Source organism: Malus domestica, chromosome 12, assembly GCF_042453785.1.
Source record: "Malus domestica chromosome 12, GDT2T_hap1".
Lineage (NCBI taxonomy): Eukaryota > Viridiplantae > Streptophyta > Magnoliopsida > Rosales > Rosaceae > Malus > Malus domestica.
This window is the reverse complement of record NC_091672.1, coordinates 18,147,704-18,162,684: the sequence shown is the minus strand read 5'-3', so window position 1 is coordinate 18,162,684 and position 14,981 is coordinate 18,147,704. Positions and strand designations below refer to the sequence as shown.

The following is a 14,981-nucleotide window of genomic DNA, read 5'->3' as shown; positions in this document are numbered from 1 at the left end:
ACATTACCCCCAAAGAAAATATAAAGTTGAATTATTGTGACCCTACTTGTGGTCTCATTCTCATATAATTGATCAACACCATGAGTGCTCCGTAATCATAATCCAACTGTTTACTTAGATTAACGGATAACTAAGCATGAGAAGCTCTGTTTATAGGCTTACATGATAGTGTCGGAAAATATTAATATTTTAGGTTTATTTTAGGGAATTGTTATTAGAACTCCAAAAATCTGATTTGTGGAGTGCCAAATACACTTTCCTTATTTTATTGTTTGAGGTTTTTTGGTATTTTAAATAATAAGGTTTTCTTGTAGGTTAAGTATTTGGATTCTTTGCCTATTAGGGATTATGGTTAATTCAGAAGATGGTCTGTAATTTAGTTGAATAAGTTAATTATAATGTAGTTTTTTGGGTTATGAAGTTATCTTAGAGAATTTATAGTGTTCTCTTTCTTTTCAATTAATTAAGTATTATTCATGATTGTGTAGTCTATTCATTCGTCTATTCGTTCGTTTGTTCATTATGCGTACTTCGATTTTCAACTTGGTATTAGAGTCGATTTGAACATTCAGGGTTTTTTGTTTTCAACTCCCATTGATCATTCACGGTTAAATTTGCTCTCATTTGGTATTCCTCTATTAGTCATTTCTCATTCTTTTTCGCTTCTCGTTTTTCTAGTTTAAATCTGTAGGAATGTGGGTTCTTTATTTGAATTTAGGCATTTATTTGAAAATGAACTTTTAACACAAATAGTCCTTTATGCTTTGACAAATCATCAGTTTGGTTCTTTATGTTTCAAACTCATCAATTTTGTCCTTTATCTATTAAGTTGCTCATCAATCTCGTTCTTATAGTCCAACTCCATTAGAAACTCTGTTAGTTTGCTGATGTGGCAACATGTGGGACTGACAAAGCCAAATATTTAGAGCCACATGGATTTAGTGTTACCAAAAATAAATTTGAAATGAAAAATAAGAAAAACCAGTAGCCCCGTGTTTCAGCTACACCCTCACCATCACCCCAGCCCTACAGCCCCAATACCCTTCATCTGCACATGCCACCCCAATACCCTTCATATTACTCCTGTCGTTTATGGATACCTTTACTAAGATAAAGAAAATCAAGTTCAAAAACAAGCAAAGACAACAGAAATGTACAATACTCATCCATTGTTCTTCAAATTATTGTAGTAAAAGTGTAGATAATGGTGGTTGTGGTGGGTTGAGTGATGCTGGAGTTGGGGATAAGGCAGTCATCTGCAAACACTAGATTTCAATGGGGGAGGCACCATAAGCCTAGGATAGGCATAGGCCTACCCTTAGTTTTTCATCCTTTCTAAATAACTTGTATTATAATTTTAATTTTTTGGCAAATGTAGTATTTTTTTTAGTTTACACAAAATTCTTAAATTCTATTCACCAATAATTAAAATAAGAGGTCTCTTTTTCTTTTCAATTCCAATTGCACTCATCTTAAAACTAAATTTAACATCTTATTTTATAAATAAATCAACTCTTAAAATTAAAATGTAAAATCTGATTTAGTTTGAGTTTTCCTCCTCTCCTTCATGAAATTTCATATATTTGTCCTCCAAATTCCAACCCACAACAATATTAAGGTTTATAAATCTATCTAATTTCAACATGAAAAAAACATTTAGCGTCTCAAAAAATTTAATTAGTTGACAATTCAAGCATTTATTCTACTCTCTTATCAATACTATCCATTTGTTTTATATTTTTTACATTTATGTGAGGCCCCTCCTCACATAAAATCCTGACTCCACCACGGCTAAATTTGAGATTTTAAACCCTCTAGGAGAAGTAAACCCACATTTATCTTGATTAGTGGTTCCACACAAAGAATGAAAATATAAGGAGACAAAGGATCTCCTTATCTGATTCCTCTAGTAGGGTAAAGTAACCATGTGCTTTAACATTTATGAGAATAGAAAAAGAAGTGGAAGTAACGCATTCCAAAACTAACCTTATCCAGTGACTATGAAGCCAGGATTTGGATCATCTCCGAGGCAACTGGTAGGGATCATCTTGACTAGTATTCGTGGACCGTTGGATTTTTATCCAACGGCTACAAACAAGAGGACCCTCTGAAAGTAATAATAATTGTAGTCATTGGATAAAAATCCATCGGTCCACGAACACTAGTCAGGAGGATCTCGACCAGTTGCCTCAGAGAGGATCCAAATTCATGAAATTCAAATTTCTGCAAGACAAGTTTAATATAATCCCAACTAATAAGACCATAAGCTTTTTCGAGGTCTAATTTAAATGCCATTACCCTAGTTCTACCTTTTTTTTTGTTTTAAAAGAGGAAAATATTTCATGAGCAATAAGAATATTATCATTGAGTGATCTTCCAGGAGCAAAAGCACCTTGGTTCCTAGAAATACAACTTTCGAGTAGAGGTTTTAGCATATTAACAATGATTTTAGCTATAATTTTGTAAGTTACATTGCAAGGCTAATAGCTCTAAAGTCATCCACCACTTTAGGGAATTTTACTTAGGGGATTAAAGCAATATTAGTACGATTAATCATCCTTAAGCTTGAACAATTTCCCAATAAATCTCTTGCTAGATCTCTAATGGAAGGACCTACAGTATCCCATCAATTTTGATAGAAGGAAGCATGATACCATGAGGACCCGGGGGGGGGCTCATGGGCACCAATGCTGCAGACAGCTTTCCAAATTTTCTCATCCTCAATAGGACTGATGATATTATCATTTTGTATATCACAGATGCAAGGTTCAATAATATCAACAAACTTGGACATGTTAGTGGAGTTGGGGCAAGACTGAGCAGTAAAACGCAGCTTAAAATCCTGCACAAAAGAATGCTCATGCCCCACACCAAAATCCCACTAGTTACCAAAATTAGCCTTCAAGGGGTCTTTAATTTTTGTAATTCAATGTACTGAATTATATATGAAAGCTACTCATTGAACTTATATATGCAGATTTATCGTGTTTTTCTCCTCAATGTCTGCCAATCAATGGCTAAGTGGCCTTCTTCAATGAAGGCAGCAATAGACTCTTCATTCTTTTCCTCCTTGTCTGCCAAATCAATCTTATAGGTTCCCAACATCCAACAATTCCAGAAGGCTACATCATAAACTTAGATATCTAATTATTTTACAAGATATTGATAGAATTAAGCACTGATTATTTTTTAAACTGAACGCGGGTATTATCATTATTTCTTAAAATGAACACTAATTATTTTTTAAACTGGACACTAATTATTTTTTAAACTGAACACTGGTACTATCATTATTTCTTAAACTGAACACGGGTACTATCACTATATCTTGAAATGAACACTGGTACTATCGATTTCTTAAACTTAATAATGACTATTTCTTAAATTGAACACGGGTATTATCATTATTTCTTAAATTGAACAATGGCCATTTCTTAAACTGAACACGGATACTATCACTGTTTCTTAAACTGAACACTGGTACTACCACTATTTCTTAAAGTGACATGGGTAATATCACTATTTTTTAAACTGAATACTAACTATTTCTTAAATTGAACACGGGTATTATCACTATTTCTTAAATTGAACACGGGTATTATCACTATTTCTTAAACTGAACACTAGTACTACCACAATTTCTTAAACTTAACATTGACTATTTCTTAAACTGACACGAGTACTATTACTATTTCTTAAATTGAACACTAGTACTACCACTATTTCTTAAATTGAACACTAGTACTACCACTATTTCTTAAACATAAAACTGACTATTTCTTAAGCTGACACGAGTACTATCACTATTTCTTAAACCGAAGAAGGGTACTATCCCTATCTCTTAAACCGGACACTGATACTGTCACTATTTCTTGAATTGAACACTAATTATTTCTAGAACTGAACATAAGTACTATCACTATTTTTTAAATACTTCTTACCGTTTTTCTTTTTGGTGAAAAAATTATAATGAGAATCTCGACAACAATTTACATGAAGTTAAAGGGCATCGTTGAATACGATAAATCTAAACCTTCTCACATTACGGAAAATGAAATATTATAAATGTATCGGCAACAAAATTAACTAATTAACTATTCTCTCAACAATGCCTGAGTTTGAATTTGAATAAAAATAAAAAAACCAAAGCCATTACACACCGTAATGCATTGGTTACATTGTGTGCATAACACAAAAGAATTATGTAAAATGTGAAAGTTAAATCAAATAATAAATTGTAAGTAGTAGATTACCCTAATAAATAAGACAATTTCTCTTTTGACAAAAAAAAAAAATGAATAAGACAATTTCTCTTTGACTCACTAAGTTGTTGGTTCAGATCTTTCATTTCTTCTTTAGTGTAATTTAAAAATGTTGTAAATTATAGTTGAAAATTTCGTTGTAATCTCACTGTCTCAAATGGACATACATACGTAGGTACACACATAGTAGCAGTCAGTTCACACACACACACACAAAACTACAAAAACAAATATTAATTCCTACCATATTCTCAATTTACAAATTTAATTAGCAAGCTTAATGTAGAAACTCAGCAAGTGTAGAACTCAACAAGCTCGTCCATGAACCCCAACTGAGTCTCTGCATTCTTAAGCTTCCACAAATGCTCAAACAACACCACCTCACAAGCCACCACAACCTCGCCGGATGACGTGTCCCCCAACTTCTTAATGACAAGGTGGTCAACGACGTTTGAGCTGACCAGGTATTAATTTATGAAACATTGGATTTGAGGCTAAATTTGGTAATTTGTAATTGAAATGTTATTTGGTGCAGATTAAGGATGATGGTGATGTGGCGGTGCTACCGATTGATTTCGAGCAATTTCGAAAAAAATTTGTGATGTTGAGGAGTTTTATGAAGCTTTGGAGGAGAAACCCCAAGTTAGAGCCACCTTGCATTCATCATCTCCATTTGACAAATCAAGCAAAAAAACAAAATTTGAGATGCAAGAAAAAAGCCATTGAAAAGCAAGGTTTTGGTGGTTTTCTTGCTGTGAGGAGAAAAATGCCATGGAGTTGAAAAAAGCAATGGAGTTGAAAAGCAACGGAGCTGAAGCAGTTTGAGGAGACGAGGCAGAAGCAACAGCTAGGGTTTCACGTTAGGGATAAAATCAAAAGCTTAATAAATTATTTTGTTTGGACCAGTTTTATTGGTCTGTTTTGATATTGAATTTTAACTTAACCATTAAATAAAATTATTACATGATTTTTTTTTGTTAAAACTCAAAATATTAAAACCTTTATCATTATTTTTTTTAATTGCCCTGCTCTACTTCACTCTATTCTAATTCCTACAGAATTCAATTATTTTTTAATTTGATTCCACTCGATACGGTTACAAATTAATAAAAGGAGACTCGTGCATAAGTAACTTTGCCAAATGATGGTAAAAGCCTCAACCTTTATTAATGGAAAGGGAGAAGCCTGTAGCATCCACGTCAAAGTCACAAAAATCATCATAGGGCCTGCTACCTAAGGACTACTCCCGGGCCCACTCGAGCTGAATCCCATCATCTTCATCTAAAATCCCAATTGATACAACTGCGTGATACCAACAGTTCGGTCCCACCTAACGGCTGTGAAAATTCTCATCCCTTTTAATTTCTCTTTTATTTCATCTCTTCTTATTTAAAAAGTTGTAATTACCCCAATTTTACATCTTGTTTTAAGTCTTTTATATAGAGAATAAGATAAAAAAAAAAAAAAGAATATGAGAGGAAACGATAGAAATAGATGGTAATAGAAGATGAGATAATTCTACTCCTGTATAAACATCATCAAAATCACATCTTGTTAGTCCCAACACCATTAATTCATTTGTATGCAATTGTCGACAAATTTTTTATTATGATTCAAACACGGATAATATATTACGTGTCTTTATATAAATTATGAGAAATTGTATTTTTTAAGTTATTAACTTTTTAATACACATATTTCATCATTTATATAATGACACGTGGTGTTCCGATTATACTGAAAAATCTCTCGAAACCAACAAATACCTGTGCGGGACCACACGCTTTGCTTTGTCAGATCCATGGTAACGCCAACTCATCATCCTTCCCTACTTATTAGATTCCCAATCGATGGAAATCGAGCCGTCGATCCACCTGGTGGTCCCACACAAACCAACGGTTAAATATCGTCCATCTCTCCCCCTGCGTCACTGGCCTTCCGCACAATTACCAATCATTGGCGTTTTGTACAGTTGGGCTCGCGGTAAAACTGAGTTCAAGCTGAGAAGCTTCTGGTGTCGACACGTGGTACCTACATCGTCGGTGACCTTATCAAATCATAGCCCACAGATACTAGCAGTAGGAGCCTAGGAGTGTTTTATATTATTACTAAAACCAGATCTGCAGTACACACCCACCGCCTGCTGCATCACTTCTCTCAGAAAAAGCTCTGAAAATCCCTAATCCCCGATTTCCAAATTAGGGTTTGTGTTCAGCGGTCCGCCCGGAACGAATCAAGATTGGTGCTGCCCCCGTGCGCCATGTAATGTAGATTCGCAATCGGAGGGTAAATATGGGTCGGGTCGTCTGGTTCGAAGCGAAGCCGGCGAGAATTTGGAAGAGGGTGTTGCTAGTAATCAAAAAATCGATAGTACTCCTCGTGGGTGGGAATCACACCTCCTCCAGGTTTTGCAGTCGCTAATCTACTCTTTCCTTCTCCCTTTGGCTTTTTCCCTCTCTCGAAATCTGTAATTGATTTTACAAAGTTCGCAACTTTTATTTATTTTTTATTAAACAACTCGTATTTGATCGGAAACGAGAAAACCCAATTGCTTGAACGCGATATGATTCGGGCCCGAGTCATCACGAAGAGAATCATGGATTTGAAGGGCGTGAGAATGCAGATCCTTCATGGGCCTTTGGCCCGGCGTGTGTTTTTCCGGGCATTCTTTATCGCCACGGCTATGTCGATCATACCGTTGATCCACATTTTGTCCGGGACCTACATGACAATGTTCACTTTTGTGAACCCCGGCGACTGCGCCGCCGAATTGGGCCACGTCGCCCCTATCGAAGTGACCGCGGGGAAGTTTAATTTCCAGAGTCCGTTCTTCGTGCCCTTCTGGAGATCTAATGGTTCGGAGCAGTGCAAGCGGGATGTGAATTTGACTGTCAGTGTGGTCAGAGAGCTCATGGGTCAGAAGCTATTGAAATACGGTACAAGAGCTCTCTGTGTCGGAGAAGGGTCTGCCTCGGCCGGGCTGGCATTGCAAGATTTGGGATTTCCCGATGCTCGTGCTGTTTACAAACACCGGTTCTTCTCGCTCAAGCACAAACAGTTTGTGTATGAAATTGACTATGAGGACAAGTCCTTTGATTTTGTGCTTTCCAGGGATCTCGATAAGGTTTCTGTCCCTGCGCTTCTTGTGCTTGAGATCGAGCGTGTTCTTAGCCCCGGTGGAATTGGGGCTATGCTTGTGGGTAGCAGTGTTTCCTCCCCGAATAGCTTGATTAGGTCTGCTACCCCAATTTCTTCACTGCTGAAAAGTTCCAGTGTTGTGCACGTTAATTACGTCAATAACTTCACACTGGTTGTGTTCAAGAAAAATTATGACAATGCCGGGGTCTTTGAGCAGTATCACCTTCCGGCTGACTGCCCATCCCTCACAAGCAATCGACCTTTCATTGGGAAAATGGAGCGTCTGGTGAAGGAAAAACCAGTGGAGTATGGAAAGAGGTTTGCATACTTACCTAATTTTGTTGATGTTTCCTCAAAGAGGCGGTTGGTCTATATTGATATTGGGGCAGCAGCGCATCTGAACGCAAATGTTACAAATTGGTTCCTGCCTTCTTATCCCATCGAACGCAAAGATTTCAATGTTTATTTTGTTGACCATAACACTTCTGTTCTGTTATCCTACGTCAAAAAGCCCGGAATCACCTTTGTTTATCATCCAGGGCTGGCCGGAATCAAGCCGCAAGTCAATGTTCCAATTGATGGGATCACAGATCCGTATGTCGGAGATGAAGGGTTTGATTTCCTCGTTTGGTTCAAAGAAACTGTGGGGTTTGCCGATTTCGTGGTGCTCAAGATGAATGCAGGCAATGTAGAACTGAAGTTCCTCACGGAACTGTTTGAAAGTGGAGCCATATGCTTTGTGGACGAGCTGTTTCTTCACTGCTCAGGCCAAGTAGATGCTGGAGGTGAAATGCCGGTGGACTGCATGGACATCTTTGGAAGCCTCCGTAGCAGTGGTGTGTTTGTCCATCAGTGGTGGGGGGACGGCAACCCCGGTGATGTTCTCCTATCTGTCGGTTGATCACGATATGATATCGTGATCATCTGGTTTCTATGATGTTGCTTTTATGGTTGGGCACTTAGGCTAAATAAAACAACCATAATTATCTTGCGTGGTGTGTTTATGTTATGTAGGATGATGATAAACATCCAAGTTGTTGCTTTATGGCTGGTTGGACACCTGAGCTTTCCAGCTTAGTAACTTATTAATCTTATGTTTGATTTGTGTTTATCTGTTTGCTTTCAGTTCCTTTTCTTCGACTCTCGTTAATTAAGCTTGTTAGAGTGGTCCAAGGGACCTTAATCTTTATTAAATTTGATTACGGAAGATTGATGACCCTGCTTTACACGTCGATTTGTTGTGCAGCATCCTTTTAACCCCACGAATGAATGAAGAGTTCATTGTTTCCTCACATTAGAGGTTTGGTGGAGGTTCGCTGGGTGGGTACGAGTCCCGTTTGACATGAGAAGTTTTTGTCTATTACACCGCCAGGTGATGTTATTATTCCGTTCAAGTTTTCGTGAATGACGAGTTTATATTTTAAACTATAGTATGTTAAATATCCGTGTTATATCTATTCAGGATGGGCTTCTTTCTCTTATGCCTCGAAAGGGTCTTTAGCATGAGAAAGGGATGGAACATCAAATGATTTCTCGTTCTCTAAGTTCATTTTCTTGCGAACCAAACGGCACCTATATGTTTATTTTCATCTCACACTTACTGGATGAGAAGTATTTTAAAGTGCTCAGTATTCAAGCGAGTACTCCGCGTGTCATAAAAAAGAGGTGGGATGCAGACAACCGGATGATTCAGAGCTTTTGGAAGCCAATCACAGACAAGTTGAGATGCGCACTTTGAGGCTACCTTGAGAAAAGGTCGACGCCTTTGGTTTAAAAAAAGAGAAGTACCATGTTTTGTGATTGAATAAAATAATGAAAGTGATGGGGGATCTACCGCACTACATTGTGAATCTTGGTCCACGAAGGTGTCACAATCCACTGATCTTTTTGTGTCACAATATTACACAAATGGGTTTTGCCCCCGCATAGTGAACAAGTATAGGGTCAATGCGCATGAATTTTAGTTTAGGGAACATTGCTCCAATATTCTTCTAAAAGGAAGAGTATGTACGTACTTCAATCTCTCTGCCCAAATACCTAAAATTCATCAGAACCGGAACATTCATGGAAAAATACCTGATTATCTACATTATTCTTTCTTGAAACAAATAATTACAACAGGTAGAAGCAACTTGTAGATGACCTACGACGGTACAACCAATTCAAACGCAGAAGATGCATAGTTAAGAATTACCACTGAACACTCAGTAGGCGTGTAAAGAGCATCGTTACATACCACTGGTGCAACATAGCACATCGTACAGCATATAATTTGCCTCTTCAATTCATTGAAAACCGAAGTGAGGGACGGAAAAGCAAGTGCAGAAGGAAAGTGGAGAAAAGAGGCAGGGCCGGGCGGGGTGGGGTGGGGTGGGGTGCCATTAACTTACAGAATGCTAGTGGCAGAACACATCCTCTCATTCCTCAGGGCCATTGTTGACCTTTATCTCCAAAAGCCTCTCAACTGGTTGCCGGCAAATTGGGCATCGGTTTGTTTGGAATCTCAAGACCTTGGCACACCCACTGCACATGCACTGCAGGAAGAAAAGAAATCCAACCAAAAGTCAGTCACAACGAAAATCCAACATAAATTACACTTGGCTTAATTCAAGCACATTAGTATGCAAGTATGATAACTAGATGGACACAAGTTAATGCAATCCTATAGAATCTACAAATGAGTCAAAAGGAATTTTGAACCCAAATAAATCACTTCTCTTTAAAAAAAATTTGCTTTTTCCTTTTGTCAATTACGAAATTTAAGCCCAATGATGTCAATGCTAAATTCGCTTTCAGTTACCATCTTTCTTTTGGCAACAAACTAGCTCTCACCAATCACAAACTTCTCTCAATATTAAGCTCAGCTTTCTCCACTACCAACTACGACAAACTTGAAAAGAAAAAGTGCAATGTATAATTACCATGTGTCTGCATGGAAGAACAGTTGTGTCCCGTGGTTCAGACAGGCAAATTACACATTCTTTTCCTGGGTCATTCCCGTCCACTTCACCTTCAACAGAATTACCAATGCCATATATCTCCTGTAGTTCATACCTCATCCCATTCACCCAGAGAATCTGTTTGACAACCCTAACTTGGAATTCACCTTTCTCCCTCTCAAATATAGCCTGAGTTATCTGGGAGTTTGTTGTTACAGATGCGGGGCTTCCCTCTGATCCATCATGGGCAGGAGGGGATGCCTCGGCCTTCACAGCTATGGGATAGATATCCAAGTCAGCTACTTTCAGTAACTCAGCATCCTCAAACATTGAGAAGTTAATTCCAGTTCCGGAAGGCTGCCTGAACTTCTGGCCCAGACCTTGTTCAAAATGTACCGTCACAGGTGGATGAAGGTTAAACTTCATTGGTGTCAGGTTACAATCCTCACCTTCTTTCGCAAAGAAGATAATGGTGATGCTGTTTCACAAAGCCATAAATTAAAATTTAAAAATAATCTGATGATCATATACAGCCATGCCCACCAACAGTTATTCATGTAAATTATATGAATTCTTTATACCTTGGCCAAGAAAAAGATACAACCACTACAATTCTACATGAAAAATGACATGACAGCATGGTGTTTGCGTATGATATATAATGCAAAAAAGATCAATCCAATTGCGTTGCAGCCGAGGGAAAGACTTTATACTGCAGAATTGAACTACCAAAAGAATATAACAATCTGAATGAACAAATAAATATACTGATACCAAAGAGAACCTATGGTCCTCGGATCATCTTATATTTCCTAAATTATCACTTTTGGGATACACCTCTTCATTGATCAATGTTCACTAGTTAGAAAAAAGTTGAGTAAATCCTTGCAGCTAAACAATAATTTAAGGTGAAAAAAATCAAACAGATTGCTTTTGTGAGGTTCCCCAAGCAGCTTCTACTTTCATCCATTAGAATCCTCTCTAGCGGTAAGAAAATCCTTGTACCACATGAATGATTTTGTATCAAACGGTACATACCACAAACAATGTCAACGAAATCATATTTTAGAACAAACATTTGGCAACATCCTAATGGGTCAAGTTTCTCGGATTTAACAATTCTCCATGAAAAAAAAAACAAAGTTATCAATCATAAACCATAGTTCATCAATCGATCATGTTAACCTATTGCAGTCCCACAATTCCATCCTTCGACGCCATTACCCGTCATCATTATAACCGGATCAACTCTAATGGCAGTCACTTCAGAATGGCAAGTACCTCAGAATACTTTTCAATAAAACTTCGACTCCCGTAAATTGTTTCTCAATCTTTCGGTATCTAACAACCCACCATCCAATTGATTACCAATTTAGCACAAAACGGTTTCTTTTTCAAACACTCCAATTCCATTTAAGCTAATCCCACATAAAAGCAAATAATAATCACAATTAGGAACTTAATACAAAAGCTTTAAGCTTTAAGCTTTAAAAACAAATCAGAAGTTAGTAAAAAAGTTAAACTTCACGTTCAACACAAAAGCTTTAAGCTTGAATTTTACCTCCCTGCAACCGTGGCATCGAAAATAAAAGACACGAGGAAGCTTCCAGGGTTTTCCTCATCGGGCTCGACCTTCAGAGTCTCCTTCTTCAGATTCACATCGTTCCTTATAGTAACCGCCTTCTGGTGCTCCACGTACGGCGCCGGAGCCTGCATTACCGGGCCGCACCGGTACCGCCCGCCAGCCCAATTTGGATGCACCGTGTCCACTTGGGGATGGGGAACGCGGTGGTGGTGATCGTACGGAGCCGGCAGAGGCACGGGCATGGGCGGCGGCGGGTAGTAACCCGGGTACTGGTAGTACTGGGACGGGTTGGGGTTGGGGTACTGGGGCGGGTTGGGGTTGGGGTACTGAGACGGGTACGGAGTCGCCGCTGCGAATACGTAGCGGTTTTGAGAGATTTCGGGCTGAGGTGGGGCCGGAGGAGGCGGAACAGGGTGGTTTTGGCGGGAGGCGTGTCTCCGGCGGCCGCCGTTGTTTCTGCTCCCGCTGTTTCCCATGTTGGGTTAAATTTTCTTGGGAATTTTCTTGGGAAACAAACAGATTGGGGCTGGAAAATCAAGAGCTGTCGTCAGACAGGTTGAGAAGATGTGAAAGATTGGAACTTTGATACTGTATTCTCTTGGTTTTGGGTTCTTCTGTGCGTTGTGAAGTGAAAGGGAACTTTGGATGGTAACATAGAAGTTATAAAATAATAAAATACTTATTTTAATTAATTAATAAAAAATAATATAGGATAAGACTGTAACAAGAAATAATAATAATATAAAATAAATAAATAAAAGAGAAAGAGGAGAAAAATAGTTTCCGGATTACAAGTCATGTGATATAAAATAGATGTACAAAAATATTGATACGTAACCTTCCTAGATAAAATAACAAATTTGAGTGAAGTAGTAATAACATGTTAAAAATGGGATTTTTAATGGATTTTTTGTCCCCTCAAAATTTTACAAAATGTTTTATTACATTGAAATATGAATTGACATTAAACTGTAAAGTGATAAAAAATTCATAAATTTTTATATTTCTAAAGAATTTCTTTAGCATTTTTCATTTACTAAATTTATATATTATAATTTAAATGAAATAATGAGTTCTTGAGCGAAAATTTGATGTGAGAGAGAGAGAGAGAGAGAGAGAGAGAGAGAGAGAGAGAGAGAGAGAGAGAGAGAGAGAGAGAGAGAGAGAGAGAGGAATCTTGATTCGCTTTGTTATTGGATTTTGGAATGGTTGGGTTGGGAAGAGTGGGTGGGTAATGGGATTGCGTAAAGCACCACCCAAAGGCACCGTTCATATTCCATATACCCCATGACATGATGAAAATTGCGACTAGAAAGAAGTGCTTATGCTCGACAGCTAAAGCTAACACCTTTTTTTTCCTTTTTTATTATTTGTTTTTGTTTTTGTTTCTAACGTGTACGTATCAACATTATTAGATTGTATTATTCGCACGAATTAGACCAAGAAAAATGATATGATCATGGATTCATGCCCGTCAAAAGGATGTCCTTTCAGCCTCCCAACAGTCCACTATGCTACTACTTATGCTAATGTCGTCACCATTTGATCTAATGTCATTCAGTTTCAATTTATTTGAGATGTCATACATTTAGTCTTGCGCTGCTCAATCATTAGTGTGTCAATGTCTGAGTTCAAATCTTAACGAAGAAATCTCAATGAATAATAAAGTTGGCTTGGGGCTTGATGATATGCCTTATTTTGCTTGCCAAGTTGCTGTTTATAGGAAGTAGTGAATGATGATGTCATTTTGTTAGCATTGGAGATAAGCCTTACTAAGAAGTAAGACCAACTCTATCTCTCTACCTCTAAACTGAATTGCTTAGTCTATTAGTACTAAAATGTTATTTTTTTAAATAATAAAAGTTAATTTTATATTTAATTTCAAATAGAATTTTTAACCAATTATGTCACGCCATTCGGATGCAATTTTTGCGAATAGATTTTCAAGTAGATTTTTAACCAATTTCATAACGTCATGTGTTTTGATTTTATAGGAATTTTGTGGATAGATTTCCGATAAGATTTTTATCCAATTTTGTCGCGCCATATGTCACTATCTATTTAGAATCCTTGTGGATAAATTTCAATAATTTTTTTAAACAATTACGGCGTGCCATGTGACAAAATCAAAATGTCTAATAATCATTCTTCATAGTTTATAAATCTTGAGTTCTTACAATGTCTTCTTCAAGGATGTTGTTAGAAATTGATGAGTGAGAGAAATAATTGTTCAATCTCAAGGAAGAAGAAAATGAGTTGTTCGAAATGGAAGAGCAAGAGGATGAGGAATATGATGAAGTAAGAAGTGAGAGAGCCTCACACATCGTCGTGTCATGCAAACTATGGGGGTAATCTCCAGACCCAATCGTTTCGCAAACCTCAATAAAAAGAGAGAACAATGAGGTAAGGATCTCTTGAACAATGAGGCTAGGGCAAGTAGCCAAAGGAAAATGAAACATAAAGGGAAACTCAAGTGGTAATATTGTAAAAATTCTACTGTGTTATTGTCATTTGTATACATTGGAGTTTTTTACCATTAAATCTTTACCAACATATCTTTGACCAAGAATATTTAGCATCAAATAAAAAGTTCTTAGCATATTAAAAAATTTCGATTATTGTGTTTGTTTTTTTTTATTGTTGAAATTGTTTAAAACCCATGTAATAATAATTTATTGCTAAAGCAAACGAGGAATAATTGTTTATGTCTATGTGGATGACTCCAATCTATATTCCAAATGTGTGTTTGTTTGCTATCCACTCATAGTGGGTGAGACATCTTATTAACCCGAATAATTTAAAATGTACTTAAAGTGACCTCATAATACCACGTGGTCGTGAACTATATTAAAAACTCAGAGATTACTAAAGACAGCAAATGGAAAATTACAGATATTTCATTATCATCATGCTTTCTTTGTGTAAGAGAAAAGAAAAAAAAACCTCCACGCATGAAGCATATTGTAGTAAATTAGTAGAATTTGAGGTCTTTTTTGGGCAAATGAAGTGTAATTCCCACTTTACAAGCAACTGGGCAGTCCAAGTGTGTCCCCAATA

General features: G+C 37.2%; 2 protein-coding genes and 1 long non-coding RNA gene across 3 annotated transcripts; 2 read left to right on the top strand and 1 right to left on the bottom strand.

The window, feature by feature from the left end:
• Window positions 1–4,515: 4,515 nt before the first annotated feature.
• LOC139190167 (uncharacterized) lies at window positions 4,516–5,245 on the top strand. Its single transcript, XR_011574223.1, has 2 exons — window positions 4,516–4,726; window positions 4,798–5,245. It is a non-coding gene; the product is annotated as an uncharacterized lncRNA (long non-coding RNA).
• A 955-nt stretch (window positions 5,246–6,200) lies between these two features.
• Window positions 6,201–8,511, top strand: LOC103423371 (uncharacterized). The gene has a single exon (XM_008361439.3). The coding sequence runs from the start codon at window positions 6,826–6,828 to the stop codon at window positions 8,299–8,301; it is 1,476 nt and encodes a 491-aa protein (XP_008359661.2). The 5' UTR covers window positions 6,201–6,825; the 3' UTR covers window positions 8,302–8,511.
• A 932-nt stretch (window positions 8,512–9,443) lies between these two features.
• On the bottom strand, window positions 9,444–13,072 carry LOC103450060 (probable E3 ubiquitin-protein ligase LOG2). The gene is made up of 3 exons (XM_008389381.4): window positions 11,901–13,072; window positions 10,322–10,817; window positions 9,444–9,934 (listed from the first exon to the last, which is right to left on the bottom strand). The coding sequence occupies exons 1-3, from the start codon at window positions 12,398–12,400 to the stop codon at window positions 9,818–9,820; spliced, it is 1,113 nt and encodes a 370-aa protein (XP_008387603.1). The 5' UTR covers window positions 12,401–13,072; the 3' UTR covers window positions 9,444–9,817.
• Window positions 13,073–14,981: the final 1,909 nt, after the last annotated feature.

Excerpts from the sequence above, each read along its gene's own strand:
- LOC103423371 (XM_008361439.3), top strand. The coding sequence starts at position 6,826 with ATGATTCGGGCCCGAGTCATCACGAAGAGAATCATGGATTTGAAGGGC.
- LOC103450060 (XM_008389381.4), bottom strand. The coding sequence starts at position 12,400 with ATGGGAAACAGCGGGAGCAGAAACAACGGCGGCCGCCGGAGACACGCC. Across the intron at positions 10,818-11,900 it reads GATGCCACGGTTGCAGGGAG|CATCACCATTATCTTCTTTG; the intron begins GTAAAATTCAAG and ends TTTGTGAAACAG. Across the intron at positions 9,935-10,321 it reads TTCTTCCATGCAGACACATG|TGCATGTGCAGTGGGTGTGC; the intron begins GTAATTATACAT and ends TTCTTCCTGCAG.